The sequence below is a fragment of the Denticeps clupeoides genome, chromosome 2 (assembly GCF_900700375.1).
Source record: "Denticeps clupeoides chromosome 2, fDenClu1.1, whole genome shotgun sequence".
In the NCBI taxonomy this organism is placed as follows: domain Eukaryota; kingdom Metazoa; phylum Chordata; class Actinopteri; order Clupeiformes; family Denticipitidae; genus Denticeps; species Denticeps clupeoides.
The window spans coordinates 30,193,650-30,211,503 of record NC_041708.1 but is presented as its reverse complement, the minus strand read 5'-3'; the positions used below and the strand labels follow the sequence as shown (position 1 = coordinate 30,211,503).

The 17,854-nt window shown below is 41.5% G+C and overlaps 1 protein-coding gene and 1 non-coding gene across 7 annotated transcripts in view; both read left to right on the top strand.

Moving 5' to 3' along the window:
* esyt2b (extended synaptotagmin-like protein 2b) overlaps positions 1 to 17,854 on the top strand; it is a 30,311-nt gene that overhangs the window by 8,999 nt on the left and 3,458 nt on the right. For 2 of the 6 annotated variants that reach the window (XM_028970238.1, XM_028970237.1), the window contains 13 exons: positions 3,408 to 3,497; positions 6,048 to 6,103; positions 10,895 to 11,015; positions 11,949 to 12,125; positions 12,209 to 12,291; positions 12,975 to 13,023; positions 13,106 to 13,195; positions 13,279 to 13,374; positions 14,274 to 14,375; positions 15,127 to 15,183; positions 16,045 to 16,119; positions 16,206 to 16,292; positions 17,638 to 17,787. In XM_028970238.1, the coding sequence (XP_028826071.1) occupies positions 3,408 to 3,497; positions 6,048 to 6,103; positions 10,895 to 11,015; positions 11,949 to 12,125; positions 12,209 to 12,291; positions 12,975 to 13,023; positions 13,106 to 13,195; positions 13,279 to 13,374; positions 14,274 to 14,375; positions 15,127 to 15,183; positions 16,045 to 16,119; positions 16,206 to 16,292; positions 17,638 to 17,787 (1,233 nt within the window). The remainder of the gene's footprint in view (positions 1 to 3,407; positions 3,498 to 6,047; positions 6,104 to 10,894; positions 11,016 to 11,948; positions 12,126 to 12,208; positions 12,292 to 12,974; positions 13,024 to 13,105; positions 13,196 to 13,278; positions 13,375 to 14,273; positions 14,376 to 15,126; positions 15,184 to 16,044; positions 16,120 to 16,205; positions 16,293 to 17,637; positions 17,788 to 17,854) is intronic. The other 4 variants (XM_028970242.1, XM_028970243.1, XM_028970240.1 and 1 more) reach the window with 3 other exon arrangements.
* Positions 11,198 to 11,361, top strand: LOC114785048 (U1 spliceosomal RNA). The gene has a single exon (XR_003749013.1). It is a non-coding gene; the product is annotated as a U1 spliceosomal RNA (small nuclear RNA).

Below are 17,854 nucleotides of genomic sequence, written 5' to 3'. Positions count from 1 at the left end.
AAAATAGGTATACAGATATTTCAGGTTATGGGTTTCTGCCAGTAAAGCGTTGTAATTCCTTGTGGGGTGTCAGGGGTGTTGCTTACCCGGGCACAAAGCTCTGCAGATTGCGGTGTCAGGATGAAGAAGAGGATTGTGCAGTGATTGTTGATTGTTCGGATGTCATCCTGGGCTGGTTAGCTCTGTTGCTGCCAGGAAAATGAATCATTCCATCTTCAGCACTCTGGCCAAAACACATTCCCCCTCGTGACACTGACAAGCATTCTCTCATCGACAGGGCTCCTATCCCTGTCCATCCCTGGGATATTTCCATTGAACAGAATACTGTTTATCGTAGGCAATGGGAGCCTACTCTCCAAAGCAGCAAAGGTCGTCTACATCTACCTGCTGTGAGATATTCTAGTGCTTCTTGGTGTGCCACTTAGGGTTAGTTGGGTCAGGAGCCTTCTGAGAGAAGTGTTGCTGATAAGGAACATATTGTAATATATAGTGGTATATATTTAAAATTTTATATAACAAACACAAAATCAAACAAACAGAGAAAGGAAGAATACTGAAAATTATTAATTCACAGGTAGAAAAGTTCCACCACCACACTTAGTTACTAACAAGAAGAACAGGATGATTGGAAGAGTTGCCCATCATCTGGCAGCAAGAAATTTATCTCAGATTGTGAATTGAGTTTTTCCATTTGAATAAATGTGTTCATGTCAGTCAGTCATATGTCATGGAGGAATATAGATAGGTAGATAGATTTTTTTTAACATTAGGCTGATTCTGGGTATTGATTAATTAGTATCATGAACATGTATATAAAAATGGTTTTGATTCTGTGCTCAATGGATGGGTAGGGTATTAGCTTTTGTCAGAGAATATTCGTATAGACCAGTGTTTTATAAGACTGTGTCCTTTTTTCCCTGAAGCCCCCTGCCTGTGTCCAAGACAAGCCAGGATCCATCCCCCAATCCCAAATCCTTCTAGCAAACACACTGACTGTTATGCTGTGTGGTGCATTTAAATAAATGACAGTCACACAGTCAGTGTTTTTACTGCATCATTTCCATACAGCCATGACCCCATGAGCCCTTGCAATGTTCAGCTTTTTTAAAGCTTTCTTTGCGCACACTACGAGCATGAGACTAAGAGGGAAAGCAAGTGTGTGGGTTTAAAAAATAATCGACAGGTGCTTGACTCCATTTCACCTCGTCAGCATCCATTTTTGCATCTCCCTTGCGATAATTAAAACGATGGCCGACAATTTCAAAACAAAATAATGTTTAACATCCAAGTCCTTTTTATGGTGGAACAAAGAATTCATATCGGTTACGTTCGCAACAAGCAGTGGTTCCCAACCCTTTTCCCCCCGAAGCCCCACCCCTTTTATTTAGATTTTCCAAACACATTTCGTTTTGGTATAAAGTATCAATATTGGATGAGTATCACCAATAACAACCTGAATTTTACTTCGGATAGAAAAGGAAATTAGTGGTATGGTACATCCCTAACGCACAGGCGGATGTGCAACCACCTAAATGGCCAGCAATAAAATGTCGACCCACCGGTTCATTGTTTGTGCCACATGACAGTGCTTCCTGCAGCTTCCATTGATTCGCCATTGTTTCCCCCACAGAGCCGCCCCCATGCACCATGGAACTGCCACAAAATTAAGACCACGCAGTGGTCTGCACCTCTGCCCAAGTGGCTGACCGACCCGAGCCAGACCAAATTGATAGAAAGATAGAAGATTTTCAGGATTTACAATTCTATTCTATATACAAGATTAAATATAGTGTTGAACATACTATTGGGTGTGTTATTGGGACTTTAAATATTTCAGGTTTATAAATATCATTTTGGTAACCTCAGCGCATATACACTTGTGACAATGCTGAATTGGGAACCACTTGACAGATATTAAAATTGACAGATATTTACAGGTACAAAAAGAAAAACTTTTGTAAGAGTTGCAGAAGTCCGTTGTTCAGCTTCTCAGAGAGGCTGCCATGGCACTTGAACAGAAGAGTGTTCAGTCACTGCTCTAAATGAACAAATCATTTGATTGAATGGATTCTGTTGAGGCCCTCAACAAGGACGTTTTGAAAAACGTGTTGCAAAACGATTTGCCAAACCCTTTGCAAAACTAATTGCAATGCAAAATGCAAATCTTTTAAAAATTAATGAAGGATTTCATCTGCACTTTTGAATAAATGTGCAGAAATCCCATGGAAAAACGGAAGAGAATTCAGTTAATTGTTCTATTTTTTTTTATACTTTGAAATGAACACAGGATTGCATGAGCGTCTTGCACATTGAATTGCTAATTGCAAAATATAGTATCAAATTACTGACGGGGGCAGGAAGCTCAGAAACGGGACATACTTGCAATGGGATTATTAAGAACAAAGGAAAAAGGCACGAGGGCCAAACCTGGAGAAACAACCGAGGAACAAATAGAAACGAACCCACAGGTGTGTGGCCATTGCCAGGAACTGAAAACATACAGGAGGTCAGTAACAGATTCCACTTCAATGTCGCAGCTGTGGTCTGCTAGCTGCATTCTGGGTTTATGGGAGTTCATCCATCCAATAGAGTAGTAATTCTTGCCGAAAAAGGGACTGTACAATTAAAGAAAAAAAAAACCAATATAACATTTTTTGTTACCATTGACATTTTTTTTATTTTTTCAAAATTGTGCGTGATCTGTAAGTCAGACCGAAGTCATATATTGGAACATTGGGCTTGTCAAGGTCTAGGAGTCATCATAAAATTAATCTTTGCACGTCTTACCTGGACACAACATTTAAAAAAGTTGAATTTCAGACCAAAATAATAAATACGTTGCAAATACTTTTTTTTACATTTCATTTTACATTTACATTCACAGCATTTTTCAGACGCCCTTATCCAGAGCGACTTAGTAGTTACAGGGACAGTCCGCCTGGAGTAACTTAGGGTTAAGTGTCTTGCTCAGGGACACAATGGTAGTAAGTGGGATTTGAACCCGGGTCTTCTGGTTCATAGGCGAGTGTGTTACCCACTAGGCTACTACCACTCATTTTTTTGGAATTGTGCACGACCCATAGACCCCACTGAGGCAAACCATATTTCGTGTTTGTGTTTGCTGACCGAGCCGATATTACCTGAACCCAACCCAAGACTAAAATGCTAGAAATTGAGTTAGAGCTCGACCCAGTCGGGTTTCTGCAGGGGTGCTCCCCCTGCGATCTCTGGCACCCCCCTCCCCCAAGAATGTGAACCAATGGTATAGACTATAGGCTATAGTCAATAAAACTGAAACAAAACAACTGACTATGAAGAGTACAACATCACTGCAAATTGAAAGCTGTAAAAAGAAAAACGAGCTTCTAGGGCCAGTGGAAATGATGACATATTCTGTGTGTTGACAGCTGCATGGGGTGCTGCGAGTCGTTCTGGATCCTCTTTTGGGTCACATGCCGCTGGTGGGAGCCCTGTCTCTGTTCTTCCTCAAGAAGCCGGTGAGTTGCACCATCTGCAGCAACTTCACTCCTAAATGAACCGCATGATCTGCACAGTTTTGGCTCTTTACTGTTTTAGAATATGCATTTGTTTTTAAATCATGGTGCACACTGTCACCGCGTTCCCTACCTTGTTCTCTAGTTGCACGTTTGCAACACTAATTTGACTTGAATCTGGACTGCTTTTAGAGCATTATCCCAGTTTCCCAGGGCAGCACAGAATTCCCCTGCTCATCACAGCCCTACATTCTCTCACTTCCTCTCCTGTCCTCTCTCGGCCACAGAAGAATTTGACCGATTTAAGTGTGCCGGTTTTCTGTGAGCAACAGTGGCCTTTTAATTTGCATAGCAGAAGGCAAAAGCCCCCCAACCCCCCCAAAAAAGTGGTTGCGCAGTTATTTTCAGTCTCCAAACCAGGGTCGCTGGCTGGAAAGGAAGTGGCAGCTGCTGCAAATGACAGGCCGCTAACATGCCAGGGACACGTGACAGGGACACAAAACACACCTGCTCCCAGTGGAGCGTAATTACTAGGGCTGCATGACAGGAGTTACTCAATAGCCAATACGACATTGTTACACACTGCTGGAAATTGATTTCTATAATTGTGGTGGATCGCCAGCATCAACTCGTTCAATCAATTTTTCTTCTGTTGATGTCCTGTAATTGACACTTGCACAAATAATGCACAAAACATTATCTTTGTTGGGTTTTGGTCGATTTGCTCCCTTGATTAGTAAAAAAAAATGATAGTGCTAGAAATAATTTGTATTGTACAGCAATTTAAATTTGTAACAATTAACAGATTTTTTTAGCATTTTTTTCTGTTTTGTGTCCATAATTAATTCAGCTGTTCATTCACACCTCTGCATAGTACCTCATCAGAGATAAACGACAGGTTCTATTTGGGGAGCCGATTACTCTCTTGTCTCTCCCTATGTCTGTCCTCCTCCAAAATCTCTTTATCACTCTAAATGGTCAACCCTGGTCCCTGGGGTGACAACGGAAAAGAATACACACTGGTGGTCAGGGGACCTTACAAGGCAACGTTATTTCTCCTGCTGCCTGTCCGTGTGAGAAATCACTCTGGCTTCCAGCATTCATTTATAGCGCTGGTCTGAGTAAGCCTTTACACTCTGTAGCAGCCCTGCTCTCGGCTCTCTCAGACACTTCTCTTGGATAGAAATCCTTTTTTTGCAGAATAGGGTTGTGTCAAGTTAAGGAAAAATAATGTGATAATGAGTCTCAATAGCAGCTTCAATGCAACGTATCAAGGATTCTTAAATTCCTCTTCTTCTGATGCTGGTGGAGATGATTTAAAATCTCCTGTGTCTGTCGTTTCAGGACGAGATCGGACAAATTTAATTCATTTCATAGGACTTGCATCCTGTGGATGGGGGTGCATCATCATCCGTCCATCATCATAGAAATAGTTTATTATAGGATAATGGTGACTTTCAGAGTTGGTCTTGAAGCCTCCCCTCTTACAAGTGGACAAGTACACCTATGGTGCACCAGCCAAATTCTCCCAAAGAATGCATTTCTCCATAAGTTAATGTTTGACCTGGGTTTGACAAGGCAAATGACTGGGGTCAGCAAAGCTTTGAAGATTTGGTTATCTGTAAACAGGACCTTTCATTCATTCAGCGGGCATATGGGGAAGAGAGCTAGCAGGACTGGAGCAAACTGCAGTGGGTGTGATGTGTTTTCTCTGTGCCTGTGTGTGTGTGTGTGTGTGCATGTGTTTGTGTGTGTGTGTGTGCTCTCTCCCAGCTCTGCAGTAGAATAGATAACTCCCCCCTTTCAGCAAAGCCATAAAAATGCACTCAGGTTTGTCTCTGGAGACACACAATGGAAATATTTTTTTGGTGCTGAAAACTTTGTTCTTATTTTTTCGTGTGTGCAATAAGAACCAAATACAAGCTATGTATATATATATTTTGCTGGAATTCTGTGCTATGAAAGAAAATATGAACTTGTGTAGCACTGGTGAAACTGGTTAACAATATTTGGTGTGAAAAAATTAGCTGGTAATGGTTACCCAATTCAGTCATGCCTGTTTAATCCAGAAGATCAGTCATTTTAAACCTTAAAAAGGTTTAAAGCATTAAAGCCTTAAAAAGTCATTCTGCATTCCAGGATTGTGACAGACAGTTTTGATTGGTATTTGATTTCAACCTTGATATTATGATTAGTATGAATTGTCACTTCATTTTGAATTGTCACATATGCCAGGCATTTTTACAATGTAGAGCAGTTCTAGTGAAGGAGTTCAAGTAAAAGGATGTTTTAAAAATTCTTTTGTCTTAATTAATCCTCAGTGATTTCATTTTCACTTTGAACAATCCAGTCGATCAGCCATTGTGGGGAAAACCCAGCACAGATCAGGAAGTTTTATCTGGGCATTTTAACAAATTTTTGGAAATTTTATACCATACTAGCTAAATAATATCCTTTGCTTGATAAGCACTTTCTAAAATTATTTTTCAACACTGTTTAATTGTATCAGTTTAATTTTATCAACTGCATGGACCTTTTTTGTCTTTTCTACAGCTTCTGGACATCAACTGGACGGGGCTCACAAACATCCTGGACATTCCCGGACTGAAGTAAGTGCTAATGTTTGATTCATTTAGTTTCCCTTTAATTAATTGCTTTAATTGCTTTTCCCATGCTGCCACCGAATAATTGAAGACTTTGCTCTGGTCCTTTCGTTTCTCACATAAGAAACATGGTGGAGCATCTGCTCCAGTTCCCCTTTTTTTCCCTCTCTGATGAATGAAGTTTGGTCTGCGTAACTCTGAGGAGATGCAGCCCCTCTTCCCCCCCTGAGGTGTGTGAATGGGCACGGCCAGCTCCCAGCAGGGAAGTCAGAGCAGGCGTTTCTGCATGGGTGCTGATAGGGCACATTATTACTGCTCCCTCAAGGGATTCAGTCATGTGGGGGACATAGAAGATTCTCATAAACACTCATAAATGTCCGGGTAAAGTTATGATGCCAGTAATTAATAGTCCTGCAGCATCCAGAGCCTATAACTGGGCCTTCAGATGACAGTGCTATTGATTGGACACATGACCCTGAATGCAGCGTGCAGCATGCGGCGTGCGGCGTTATTTGTGTTTTTAATTAGCCTGGCCCTGCTTGCAAGTAGTAGCAGGGTCAGCGCCTTCCCTGACGACTGTAAGCAGGGTTGAAAATGAAGTGGGGGGTGTGTTGCAAAAAGTACCAAGCTCTGAATTATCTGGACACAAAAAAGACCATCAGTGGGATTGTAAATGTGAAATATGTTGGAACGATCTGTTGAAATATTGATGTATAAATATCGGAAGTATACACTGGATATGGAAAGCATTCAGACCCCCTTAAATTTTTCATTCTTTGTTAAATCGCAGCCATTTGCTATAATCATTTATGTTACTTTTTTCTCTCATTAATGTACACACAGCACCCCATATTGACAGAAAAACACAGATTTGTTGACATTTTTGCAGGTTTATTAACAGAGAAATACTGAAACATCACATGGTCCTAAGTATTCAGACCCCTTGCTGTGACACTAATATATTTAACTCAGGTTCTGTCCATTTCCTCCTTGAGCTGGTTCTACACCTTCGTTCGAGTCCAGCTATGTTTGATTATACTAATTGGGCTTGAACAGTGGGCTTGAAAGCCACACCCCTGTCTTTGAGTGGCTTGCAGTGCTTTCAAAAATGGCTGTAGCTAGAAAAAATTACACAATAATGGCACCTTAATGCATTTTCCAATTGAAAAGTAATTACGCTGTATTACATTGTTTATGGTTCCAATGTCTCATAAAAAGCAATGGCTTCTGTTGCCTAGGAACAGCTAAATCGTAGTATGGAAATATTTATTTTTAAAAGGTGAATCTAAAGTTCCTCTGGTAACCTTTGTCAGTTGATATTGTCTGAAAAGCCTTAAATAAATATTAAAGCATAAATGCCAGTATGATTACGATAATCACTCATATTATGCCACCTCTTTTTTTATTGATTGTGTAGATAGGTTTTGGAATTTAATACATTTTGTAAATAAGATAAGATAAAATGATCCTTTATTAGTTCCACAAGTTGGAAGTTTAATTTTGAACAAATGTTTTATTCACAAACCAAAAAAAAATTAAATATAGAAGATTTTTTACTTTTTGGCTGTCAGCATAGCAATTTTTGAATTTTTTTTCTGGGTGACTGATACTGCTGATACTCTTACCTTATTGTGATATCTGAGCCATTTAAGGTGTGGAATGGTGTATTATCCTTATGGAGTAAAAGCTCCAACAAGAACTGCAGTTTTGGGGATTCTCTCACCCAGCCATCCAGCCAACGTGGTGGAATATCTTCCTCGACTAATAAAGGCAAATAACTCTAAGATGTATTTATGGCCTATTAGAACAAACAGAAAAGCAAATAACAGACCATACAAAAACCGAGAGCACACCCTCAGGGTCACAAGCACACACACACACACACACACACACACACACACGCATGCCTTATTCTGAGTTCTGCCTGGACTGTGCTGGCATTTGACCGTGTACACAGACTTTTAACATTTTACATCTAATAACTACATTTTCCCCTTACACCCACATAATTTGGCCCATGTCAAAGTCACTCAAATGCTTACAATTGGCATAAGCATTTTTGACCACTGGTGTTATGGTTTATATTGTGAGAGCAATTTATATTCTAGAGCAATATATATCAACAGCCAGTTTTATCCCATGCAATTGAACTTCAACAAAAAAATTCTTCTTTCCCTTGTAAATCAGAATATTACTGAATTTCTCTGCTGTGATTTACTGTTATTCATTAAAGAGGTTATTATTCAGGCTTCACTTCACCTGGAGTGAGTGTTAACATGCCAGGCCCGATTTTTGCCATTGAGGGCCACAATCTATTATCATGTGTGAAGAGACTGGATGAGCGGGTTTGATCAGTCGTGCTCTTTCCATCAAACCCTGCCAGGACCAGACATGTTGTGGTGAGGAAATGGAGAGAGGTGATTATGTAGAAAGAGGAAGGAATGGATGGTGAGGGAGTGGCATGGAAGCCAAATGTTTTTTCTTTATATGTTTGTTTTTGCCATCTTGCCCTAGAAACAATACGCTTCCAATTACATTTGCGGCATTTATCACTGGATGCACTTAAGTGTCCTGCTCAGGGACACAATGGTAATGCCTGTTTTTGATTGTGTGACTTTGTGATCTTCTGTGTCATAGGCGAATGTGTTACCCACTAGGCTACTACCACCCACACTACTACCACAGTATTTGCCAGTCAGAGATATGAGCGTTATCCCCGTTATCAGAAGGTTGCCGGTTCAAATCCCGGTCCGCCAAGGTGCCACTGAGGTGCCACTGAGCAAAGCACCGTCCCAACACACTGCTCCCCGGGCAGCTGTCATGGCTGCTCACCAAGGGTGATGGGTTAAAAGCATAGGACACATTTCGTTGTGTGCACCGTGTGCTGTGCTGCCTATCACAGTGAGGATCACTTCACTTTCTTAAATTTCTTCTTCTTCTTCTTGCAAACAAAAGCACCTGTAAACGACATTGACTGAATGCGCTGGTGGGGCTGAAGGGCTGAACTTACTTCCGTGCGAAATGAATGAAAATACTGCAAATGCAGCAGTTTGTTTAAATTGTTTACACAGAGGCTACTGACACCAGACACCTGTTTAGGGACCTGAAGTGATGCTCTCCCTCCATGGCTGGCATGGTGGTGCAGTAGTTAAGCCTGTTGCCTTGGATCGAGCCCAAGGCTGACATACCCAGCGAGAGAAACTGAATTCCCCAACCATAAACAGTACATGCAATCAGCGTATGCATTATGCAAGGTAATTAGCGTAATAATTTTTGTCCGTGTTCCATTATCAAATCAGCTTGTTCTTTTCTCCCCCCAAATTAGTATATTTTTTGTGTCGCATTAAGTGCAGCACTAAGTGGGATTTCTCTAAACCAGTTCTCTAAAATGGGCTGCTGGGTATTTCGTAGGCTCTCTAAATCTAGCAGACCACAGAATCATAGCAGACCATATTCTGGGTTCTTGGTAGTAGCCTAGTGGCTAACACACTCGCCTATGAACCAGAAGACCTGGTTTCGAATCCCACTTACTACTATCATGTCCCTGAGCAAGACACTTAACCCTAAGTTGCTCCAGGGAGACTGTCCCTGTAAATACTGATTGTAAGTCGCTCTGGATAAGGGTGTCTGATAAATGCTGTAAATGTAAATGTAAATGTACCATATTGTGATTCACATGGCTTCTGAAAGTCCATTTTGGATGTCATTAACAGTTTGAGTCAGAGGTTCATCTGTAACCTTGTCTTGACCCAAGTTATTAGCTATGGATAGCTATGTGGCATATTGAAATAACTGTATAAAATAAAATGAATAGTAACATTATTGTTGTTATTGTTACATTTACAGCATCCAGTTTGCCTTTAAGATCATTATCATTGAAAATCCCTCATTTTGTCCACTAGGACCTGATCTGCAAATACCATTTTGAGTAATAACTCAGTACCCCTCCTCCCACACTTGGATAATGATAATACTTTTTTTTTTTACAGACCACTTTTCAGAGTAAGTACATTTCCAGGCAGTGGTGGCCTGGGTTAAGGAAGCGGCCCCGTAATCAGAAGGTTGCTGGTTCGAATCCCGATCCGCCAAGGTACCACTGAGGTGCCACTGAGCAAAGCACCGTCCCCACACACTGCTCCCCGGGCGCCTGTCATGGCTGCCCCCTGCTCACTCAGGGTGATGGGTTAAATGTAGAGGACAAATTTCACTGTGTGCACCGTGTGCTGTGCTGCTGTGTATCACGTGTGACAATCACTTCACTTTCAAATAAGATAAAAGCAGATCAGAACTGACTGCTTTGTACACTTCAGGAGACTGAAAGCGAGGAGATGTGACCAAGAGTAACATCACCCTGCCACCAAACACCATCTCTCTCCAGCTGCAGAGGGAGGGCTGTAGGGAGGGGGTGGATATCTTCAAGGCAGAAACTCTTCCCTGCCGCCTCACTTCCCCCACTCTCCTGGGGCTCCCTCTTTCTTGCCTGTCTCCTCATTGTGAGTCAGTGCCAGTCTGCCCAGTGTGCACGTTCCTCTGTCTCGCAAGGTCACGGCGTGTGCCTTTTCTGCTGTGCTGTTGAGATTTGGGGCGTGGTCCTGCATTGCTAAACGTGATTCAGACAAATTGAAACAGTTTATTTTCATTCATTTGAGCAATCAGAAGAGGTTACAGTGCATCCCATAAAGTAAAAAATAGTCGGGTCCCATAAATTTCACTGCACCTTTTGCAACAGCAGTTCTTGTAGCACGGGGTGGATTTATGAATGACTAATGTAAATGTGTATACAATTCTGTCCCACAGTGGCTTCTCAGACAGCCTCATCCAAGACATCATCTACAGCTACCTGGTGCTGCCCAACAGAATCACCATCCCACTGGTACAAGACGAGGAGCTCGCCAGGATACGCTTCCCAATGCCAAAGGCAAGAATTGGGAGCTCTTGTGGGTTGTGGGTTTCCTTCACGTGCTTTGGTTTCCTCTCACACACACCCCACTATGAACTTCGAATAGCTGCATGCTTTATGTGAAAGAAGGAAACCTCTAAAATATTTTTTCAAGAAATAGGACAGTAGAAAATTCACTGAGTTTGTCCCACAGAGTCAAGATACTTACCTGGCAGGGGAGATACCGTGATCAAGAAAGTGGTTCACCCAGGGCGAGGCTCAGCCATTGCACTTCGGCTGTGCTGACCCCTGCGAATTCCCCAAATTTGGGAATCTCGACTGCATAATATCTGGTAGTGGGGGACTGTCTTCGCGCTCTCCCCTGATCTGGGGCAGTGGTGGCCTACCGTTTAAGGAAGCGGTGTGCACCATGTGCTGTGCTTCTGTGTATCACAAGTGACAATCACTTCACTTTATTTATTTATTTAATTTTATTAAGAGTCAGATATCTTTTGAAAAAAGACAGCAGGTTTCAACTTAAAATAAAAGTTTAGCGGAGATCTCGTAGTAATTTTTTTATTTGATGTCTGGCAATGCATTGTGCAAGAATGGAGGGAAAGAGAATGTCCTCATGCATTATTTACAAATGTATTCTCCATCTGATGTTAAGCAAATCCATATTTTACATGCCAATTTCTAAAAACCTGAAAACTGAAGACTTTAGTTTAACAATTAAACCAGTGTAACGCAAGGTGTAACGCTGCCATCTTGTGGTATTGAGATTATAAGAACGAAAAGAAATGATCTCTATTGCTGTACATCTGCAAGTCAGCCATATTTAAATTAGAACAGAAATATACTATGATGTAACAATAAAATATCTGATCATATCAAACATTATGCGTGTATATAGGGTGACTTTCTATGCTTAATGGATTTTGTGGAGTTCATTATATTGCTTTGCCTTCACAGGGTGTGCTCAGAATTCACTTCCTGGAAGCTCAGGATCTTGAGATAAAAGATACATACCTTGGAGGTCTAATCAAAGGGAAGTCAGACCCCTACGGCATCATTCAGCTGGGCAACCAGCTCTTCCAGAGCAAGACCATCAAAGAGAACCTGCACCCCAAATGGAACGAAGTTTATGAGGTTCACTAAATTAACACACCACACACATATCATTCAGCTTTAAAAAGTAAAGTAAAGTAAAAGTGTGTGTTTGATGTTTTTAGGCCATGGTGTATGAAGCACCAGGAAATCACCTTGAGATAGAGTTATTTGATGAAGATCCTGATAAGGATGACTTCCTTGGAAGGTGCCCTGCATTGATTTAACTCTCAAATGCCTGCATGGGTTTGCCCTCGCCATAACATACACTCTCATCTCTCCTTTGTTTAACCATATTTGTGTCCTCCAGAACATTTTGCCACAGACCAGTAAGGCCATTAAATGTTAGCTTTCTTTTGCTCAGAATTGAACTGGCTTATAATGTACAGTCTCTTCTGAGATCCAGAAAATGAATCTTGCATTTATTTTGTACTTTTAATAATGTTTTTACTAAGCTGAAAACAGCAGTGGTTTCTGTATCGTATATTTGCTAAAATTCATAGGAGCTTGCAAAACAGCAGAATCCTAGAAATGTTGAAGTATTGCCCCTTATTTAAATCCATACTGCTGATGCAAGAACCAGCTCGTGCATTATAAAACAGTCCTTTGAGAACCACAGTCCTGCCCATCATTTCTGTGAAGCACATCAAGGTGTTTTTTTCCGTTTTGAAAAATCTTGAAATAACAGCCGCAGGGTAAGTAGTGCTTCTCCAACTTGCCCTGAATTTTGAAGCTCATAGACATACAGGATTCTGGAACATTCACAACGAGCACGTTCCCTTCAATGGAGATATTGCTTTTTTGTTGACTGAAGCAAATGCCATCGTCCATAATTCATACTAAGCGAGCATATTTGTCCAGATCAATATGACCCCCCCCCCTTTTTTTCAGCTTAATGATTGACACAATTGAGCTTCAGAAAGAACAGAAGGTTGATGAGGTGAGGTCATAAGATTTGCAATCATTTTTCATTCTTAGTTGTATGGTATTAAGTTCAACACTTGCGTCCATGGTTGTTTCAGTGGTTTGATCTGGAAGAGGTGACGACAGGAAAGCTACACCTTAGATTGGAGTGGCTTTCTCTTCTGTCCACAGCACAGAAGCTGGAGAAGGTAAGTCTGCATGCCATTTGTTTCCAATCCTATTAAATCCTAAGAAATAACTGACTTCACATGTGTGTTTTACATGTCTTCAGGTTCTACAGAGCATCAGGGCTGACAAGGGCCAGACCAAAGATGGCCTTTCCTCTGCTCTGCTGGCTGTCTTCCTGGACTCTGCTAAGAACCTCCCGGTAAGCACAGCTCATATTAGGCAAGGACAGGCAGCAGAATTTCCCTTCTTCGTTGAGAAAATGAAACCCATTATATTGGACTATCATGGGTGATTGTTTATTATGGGAAAATTGCCATTGCGTGCTACGTTCAAGCGGTGCAGCCAGAGGATGGCCTGTCATATTAGTGAAACTTGTGACCTTCCGATGATTTATGAACGTAATTTGTCTCTGACTGACTGACAGTCTGTGGCGGTGGAACAAAAACCTGTACGGTAGCTCTCTGAAATGCTCAGATGCTATGCAAACGATGCGATGCAATGCAAACTAATTCTCTAGCCAGTTAAATGCTACTTGACCTTCATGTTTTCCATACTGCCAAAAAATGTTACAGTACTGTTACTGTATGCCCATGGCACTCCATTCAATGCCCTGTGTTGTGCCCTGAAAATGATCAAAAGAGCCTAAATCTAGTTAAGCAGATTAGATGCTGCATTGTTTTGTAATTGCGTGTACAGTGACATTGTTTTTATAAAAGTTTTTTTTATGAAATTTGTACCTGGTTTAGTGGAGACCTGTTGTTTGCACACGCAACTGTAAAGATCAAAGCCAGTAAAGCGACTTCCCATTCATGTCAAAGGTCAAACCTGTGCCTGTCTGACAGAGCCCTTTAAGCATGCCTCCTCACTGGCATCTCTTTTGCAATCGTCATTGCAAAGCGTACGTGTACCTTTTTTTCCCGTTTTTTTTTTCCCGTTTTCCCACTATCTTCAGAAACATTTCATTATTTGCACCACTCTTTTTTCCTCTTTTAAAAAGGCCTGAGATCTCAAAGTCTTATTAGATAAGGCATATGATACTTTTCTCTTCATCTGTTTTTTGATGGTATGTTGTGTCTTTTTCTATTGGACTCGATGAAGAGCGTGTTCGAGGGAAGCTTCGGGTGTGGAAACTCACAGGGGAGGAGAGCGTCGGGCTTAGTCTTTTGTGAGAATACTACCTCCCTCTATAAAACGCTATTTGTGAGTCCTCTGCATCCCGCTGTAGCAGAAATAGCACCAGCCATTAACTTTGTGTTTTGGTCTTCTGTTTAACAACCCACCCTATAAAAAAGTCATCTAAATGGAAAGCATGAGGACTGTCCCTGGTGCACGACCCTAGCAATTAACGTGTTAATTATATCATCATAAAACCTCTAAAGCTCAGACATTGCCATTGTGTTCGAAATGGCAGAATGCAGCTGTGGAGGTCACAGTTGACACGTGACGGGAAAGCTGCAAATCTTTGTGACCCGTGCCCTTTCTCTCCTCTCTGATTTGAACCGAGGTGAACCATCAGTCTGAGGACCACATACACACATTCAAACACTATTATGTCAGCTTGGACCCCTTAGACATGTCCCATAATAACACGTAATGCCCTTTGGTTCCCTGTAGCTTAGAAGGTGCTTTTGTCTGTCAGTTAAGAGTAAGAACGCATACAAGCATCGTTATCCTGTTATGTAACTGGGCTTCTCCCAAACCTCACATGATTTTCCATGTGCTCAGTGAACTGCATTTTGCACGTCCCAAAACCACTCTGTCATCTAAGGTCAGGAGTCTGGGTCGAACTACATTTGGAAATGTCAGGTCGCGTCGCACAAACCACAAACTTCATCTGCTCTTCAGAACTGGTATTAAGGTCATCATCTTTGGCCTGCTTGATTTCTAACTCATCTCTCCATAATAACCCCAATAACCATGTATTCTCTTCCCCTCCCCTGGCTCTGAACAGAGCTACCCTATCGACTTTAACAGCGACGGCTCCAAGCATGCCCAAAAAGCCCTGAAGGTACAGTGAGAGCAGTGGAAGGTGGCGTCACACTCGTTGCTTGTCAGTGCTGATCTGGATGTGTGGTCATCTTTTTTATTCAGCCCTTCATCTGTTGAGTGTCCATGAAGGGCTGACTCATGCTTGATAAACTGCTTCATAACATGTCCAGGTGCTGGAGGACCTTCATCCCATCCCTGAGATCCCCCAAGCCTCCCTTGCATCTATGTAAACACACTATGACACCAAAACCACACAATGGACACACATCCTCTCAAGACACACATCCTCCCTGTGATCAGCTTACCCATTTTGTCAATAATGATAGATAATGGTACTGATAGATAATGATATAATGATAATGGTAATGACAACCACCTTGTCTTTATCTTCTTCACACATTTATTGCTGAGTTATTGCGGTGCAGCTTTAATCAGCATGGCCTGGTTTAATGAAGAGCTCCTTTTTTTATGTCCCTTGCTCAGTTTCTGTTGACCCAAGGCGCATCAGACACGCTTTGACAGAGTGAATCATCTTCAGATAACATGCAGCACTCTACCTATAGAACAACACGCGCTGGCTTAAACAAAATCACACGTTATGAATACATTTCCACATAGCAGCATCCTGCATCATGCATGATAACACTTGTGCGCTCTGGACGTATCCAGCTGTGTGTGCGTGTGTATGTGTGTGTGTGTTTGCACGCATATCTACTGCGGATGCCCAGTTTTTGACTTTCCATAAAAACGTAATTTTTCTCTGATCAGCTCTGTGTTAAATAGTTACATGTTGGTTTGGTCCACAGTAAAATGAGATCCATTTTCTTTTACTGGCCATCTATGTTTGCAGACTGTAATCATTTTTCCGTTTTTTTGACAGTCTGGCAAGAAAGTTAGCAGTGACCCAAATCCTTACGTTGTGTTTATGGTTGGAAACAAGAAACAGGAGAGCAAGGTGAGTTCCCCTTATCCCAGGATATGTGCTCCACTTCAGCCCAGTTTGCTTTTTTCCGTTGACTTATATGAATGGTTGGTCTCTAGGTTCGCTATAAGACAAATGAGCCGCTGTGGGAAGAAGCCTGCAGTTTCCTCATCCATAACCCTCGCGATCAGCACCTCGAAGTGGAGGTATTGTATTGGAACTGGATTTATACTTTTCATGACGAAAGACGGTCTAAGGAAAGAAAAGAGGCGGGAATGACACTTGTAGTTGCACAGTAGAATAAAGTATAAAGAATAAAGTGAAGTGATTGTCACTTCTGATACACAGAAGCACAGCACACAGTGAAATTTGTCCTCTGCATTTAACCCATCACCCTATGTGAACAGTGACAGGCACCCAGGGGAGCAGTGTGTGGTGACGGTGCTTTGCTCAGCGGCACCTCAGGATTCGAACCGGCAACCTTCTGATTACGGGGCCACTTCCTTAACCACTAGGCCACAGCCCAAAACAGAGTGATTCAGGATGCATTTCGCTGCGTGTTGTCCTGCTGTAACCATGCACATGACGAATAAAAGTCTTGAATCTTTAAATAGCCGCTGTTCTGATGCTGCAAGGTATGAAAACCACTAGCATATAGATTTTAATAGCAATATAATAATTTTCCTGGTTTCCGCATGCCATAAGTGTGATGCTTCCCTCGGATTCAAACTTTTATTACAAGAAAACACTAGATGTATTTAAAACACATTTGTAATGTTTATAGTCTGTAGTAACCAGAGGTGAAAAACATACTGAAATTTATTTAAAAGAACCTTTACTTTGCTTAATTTGTGACTGATCCACTCCAACCTAATATTTACAAAAATTATAGTAGCGTGAGTAAACTTAAAAATTCCCTCTTCACGGGGTCTCCGATGCCAATTGACACACACTGCACACAAAACAAATAAATAAATAAATTTCGTCTAGCACTTAACAATCCCCCAGCATGTTCTATTCCTGACAAGTTAGGCCTTATCAGGGCTCTTAGTTTTGTAACTCAAAATTTATAGAAACCGAATGAGAATTGCTGATGTCTTCATCTTTGAATAAAAGCGTCTACCAAGAACAGTAAAGTAAAGTAAAGTAATTTGTTACTTTCCACCTCTGGTAGTAACATATTATTTAGCCACAAAGGCTCAAACTAATGGTTGTTGAAGAAGACATATCAGGTGTGTGTTTAGTACATTGACATTCACTTTGCTGCTTGAAAATAAGCTGGGGGGGGGTTTGGACTCCAGAAATCGCTGGAAAGGAAGCAGTGAATCTGTGTCATTGTTATAATCTGTTTAGCAGATGGAGCCTAGGTGGACTGATCTTACATTCACTCTGTTGCACTAAATCACTCAATTACCAACAATATAATGGCCTTGGCCTTGATGGCAAGAACTCGAATCTTTATCATGTGTTTCTTTATAATTATGCATTATCCTACATTACCAAGAATAGGCATAATATACCAACTATATTGACTTTTATGCTTTCTTGTAGGTGAGGGACGAAAAGCACAAGTGCGCTCTGGGTAATTTGACTGTGCCACTGAGCATCTTGCTTCAGGAGGAGAACATGACGCTGACGCAACAATTCCCCCTCACAAACTCAGGGCCCACCTGCACCCTCAAGCTCACAATGACTCTCAGGGTGAGTGTGTATGTGTGCTTCTGAAACTGTGTGTTTTAGTTGGATTCAAAAGCGCGTGTGTGTTTGT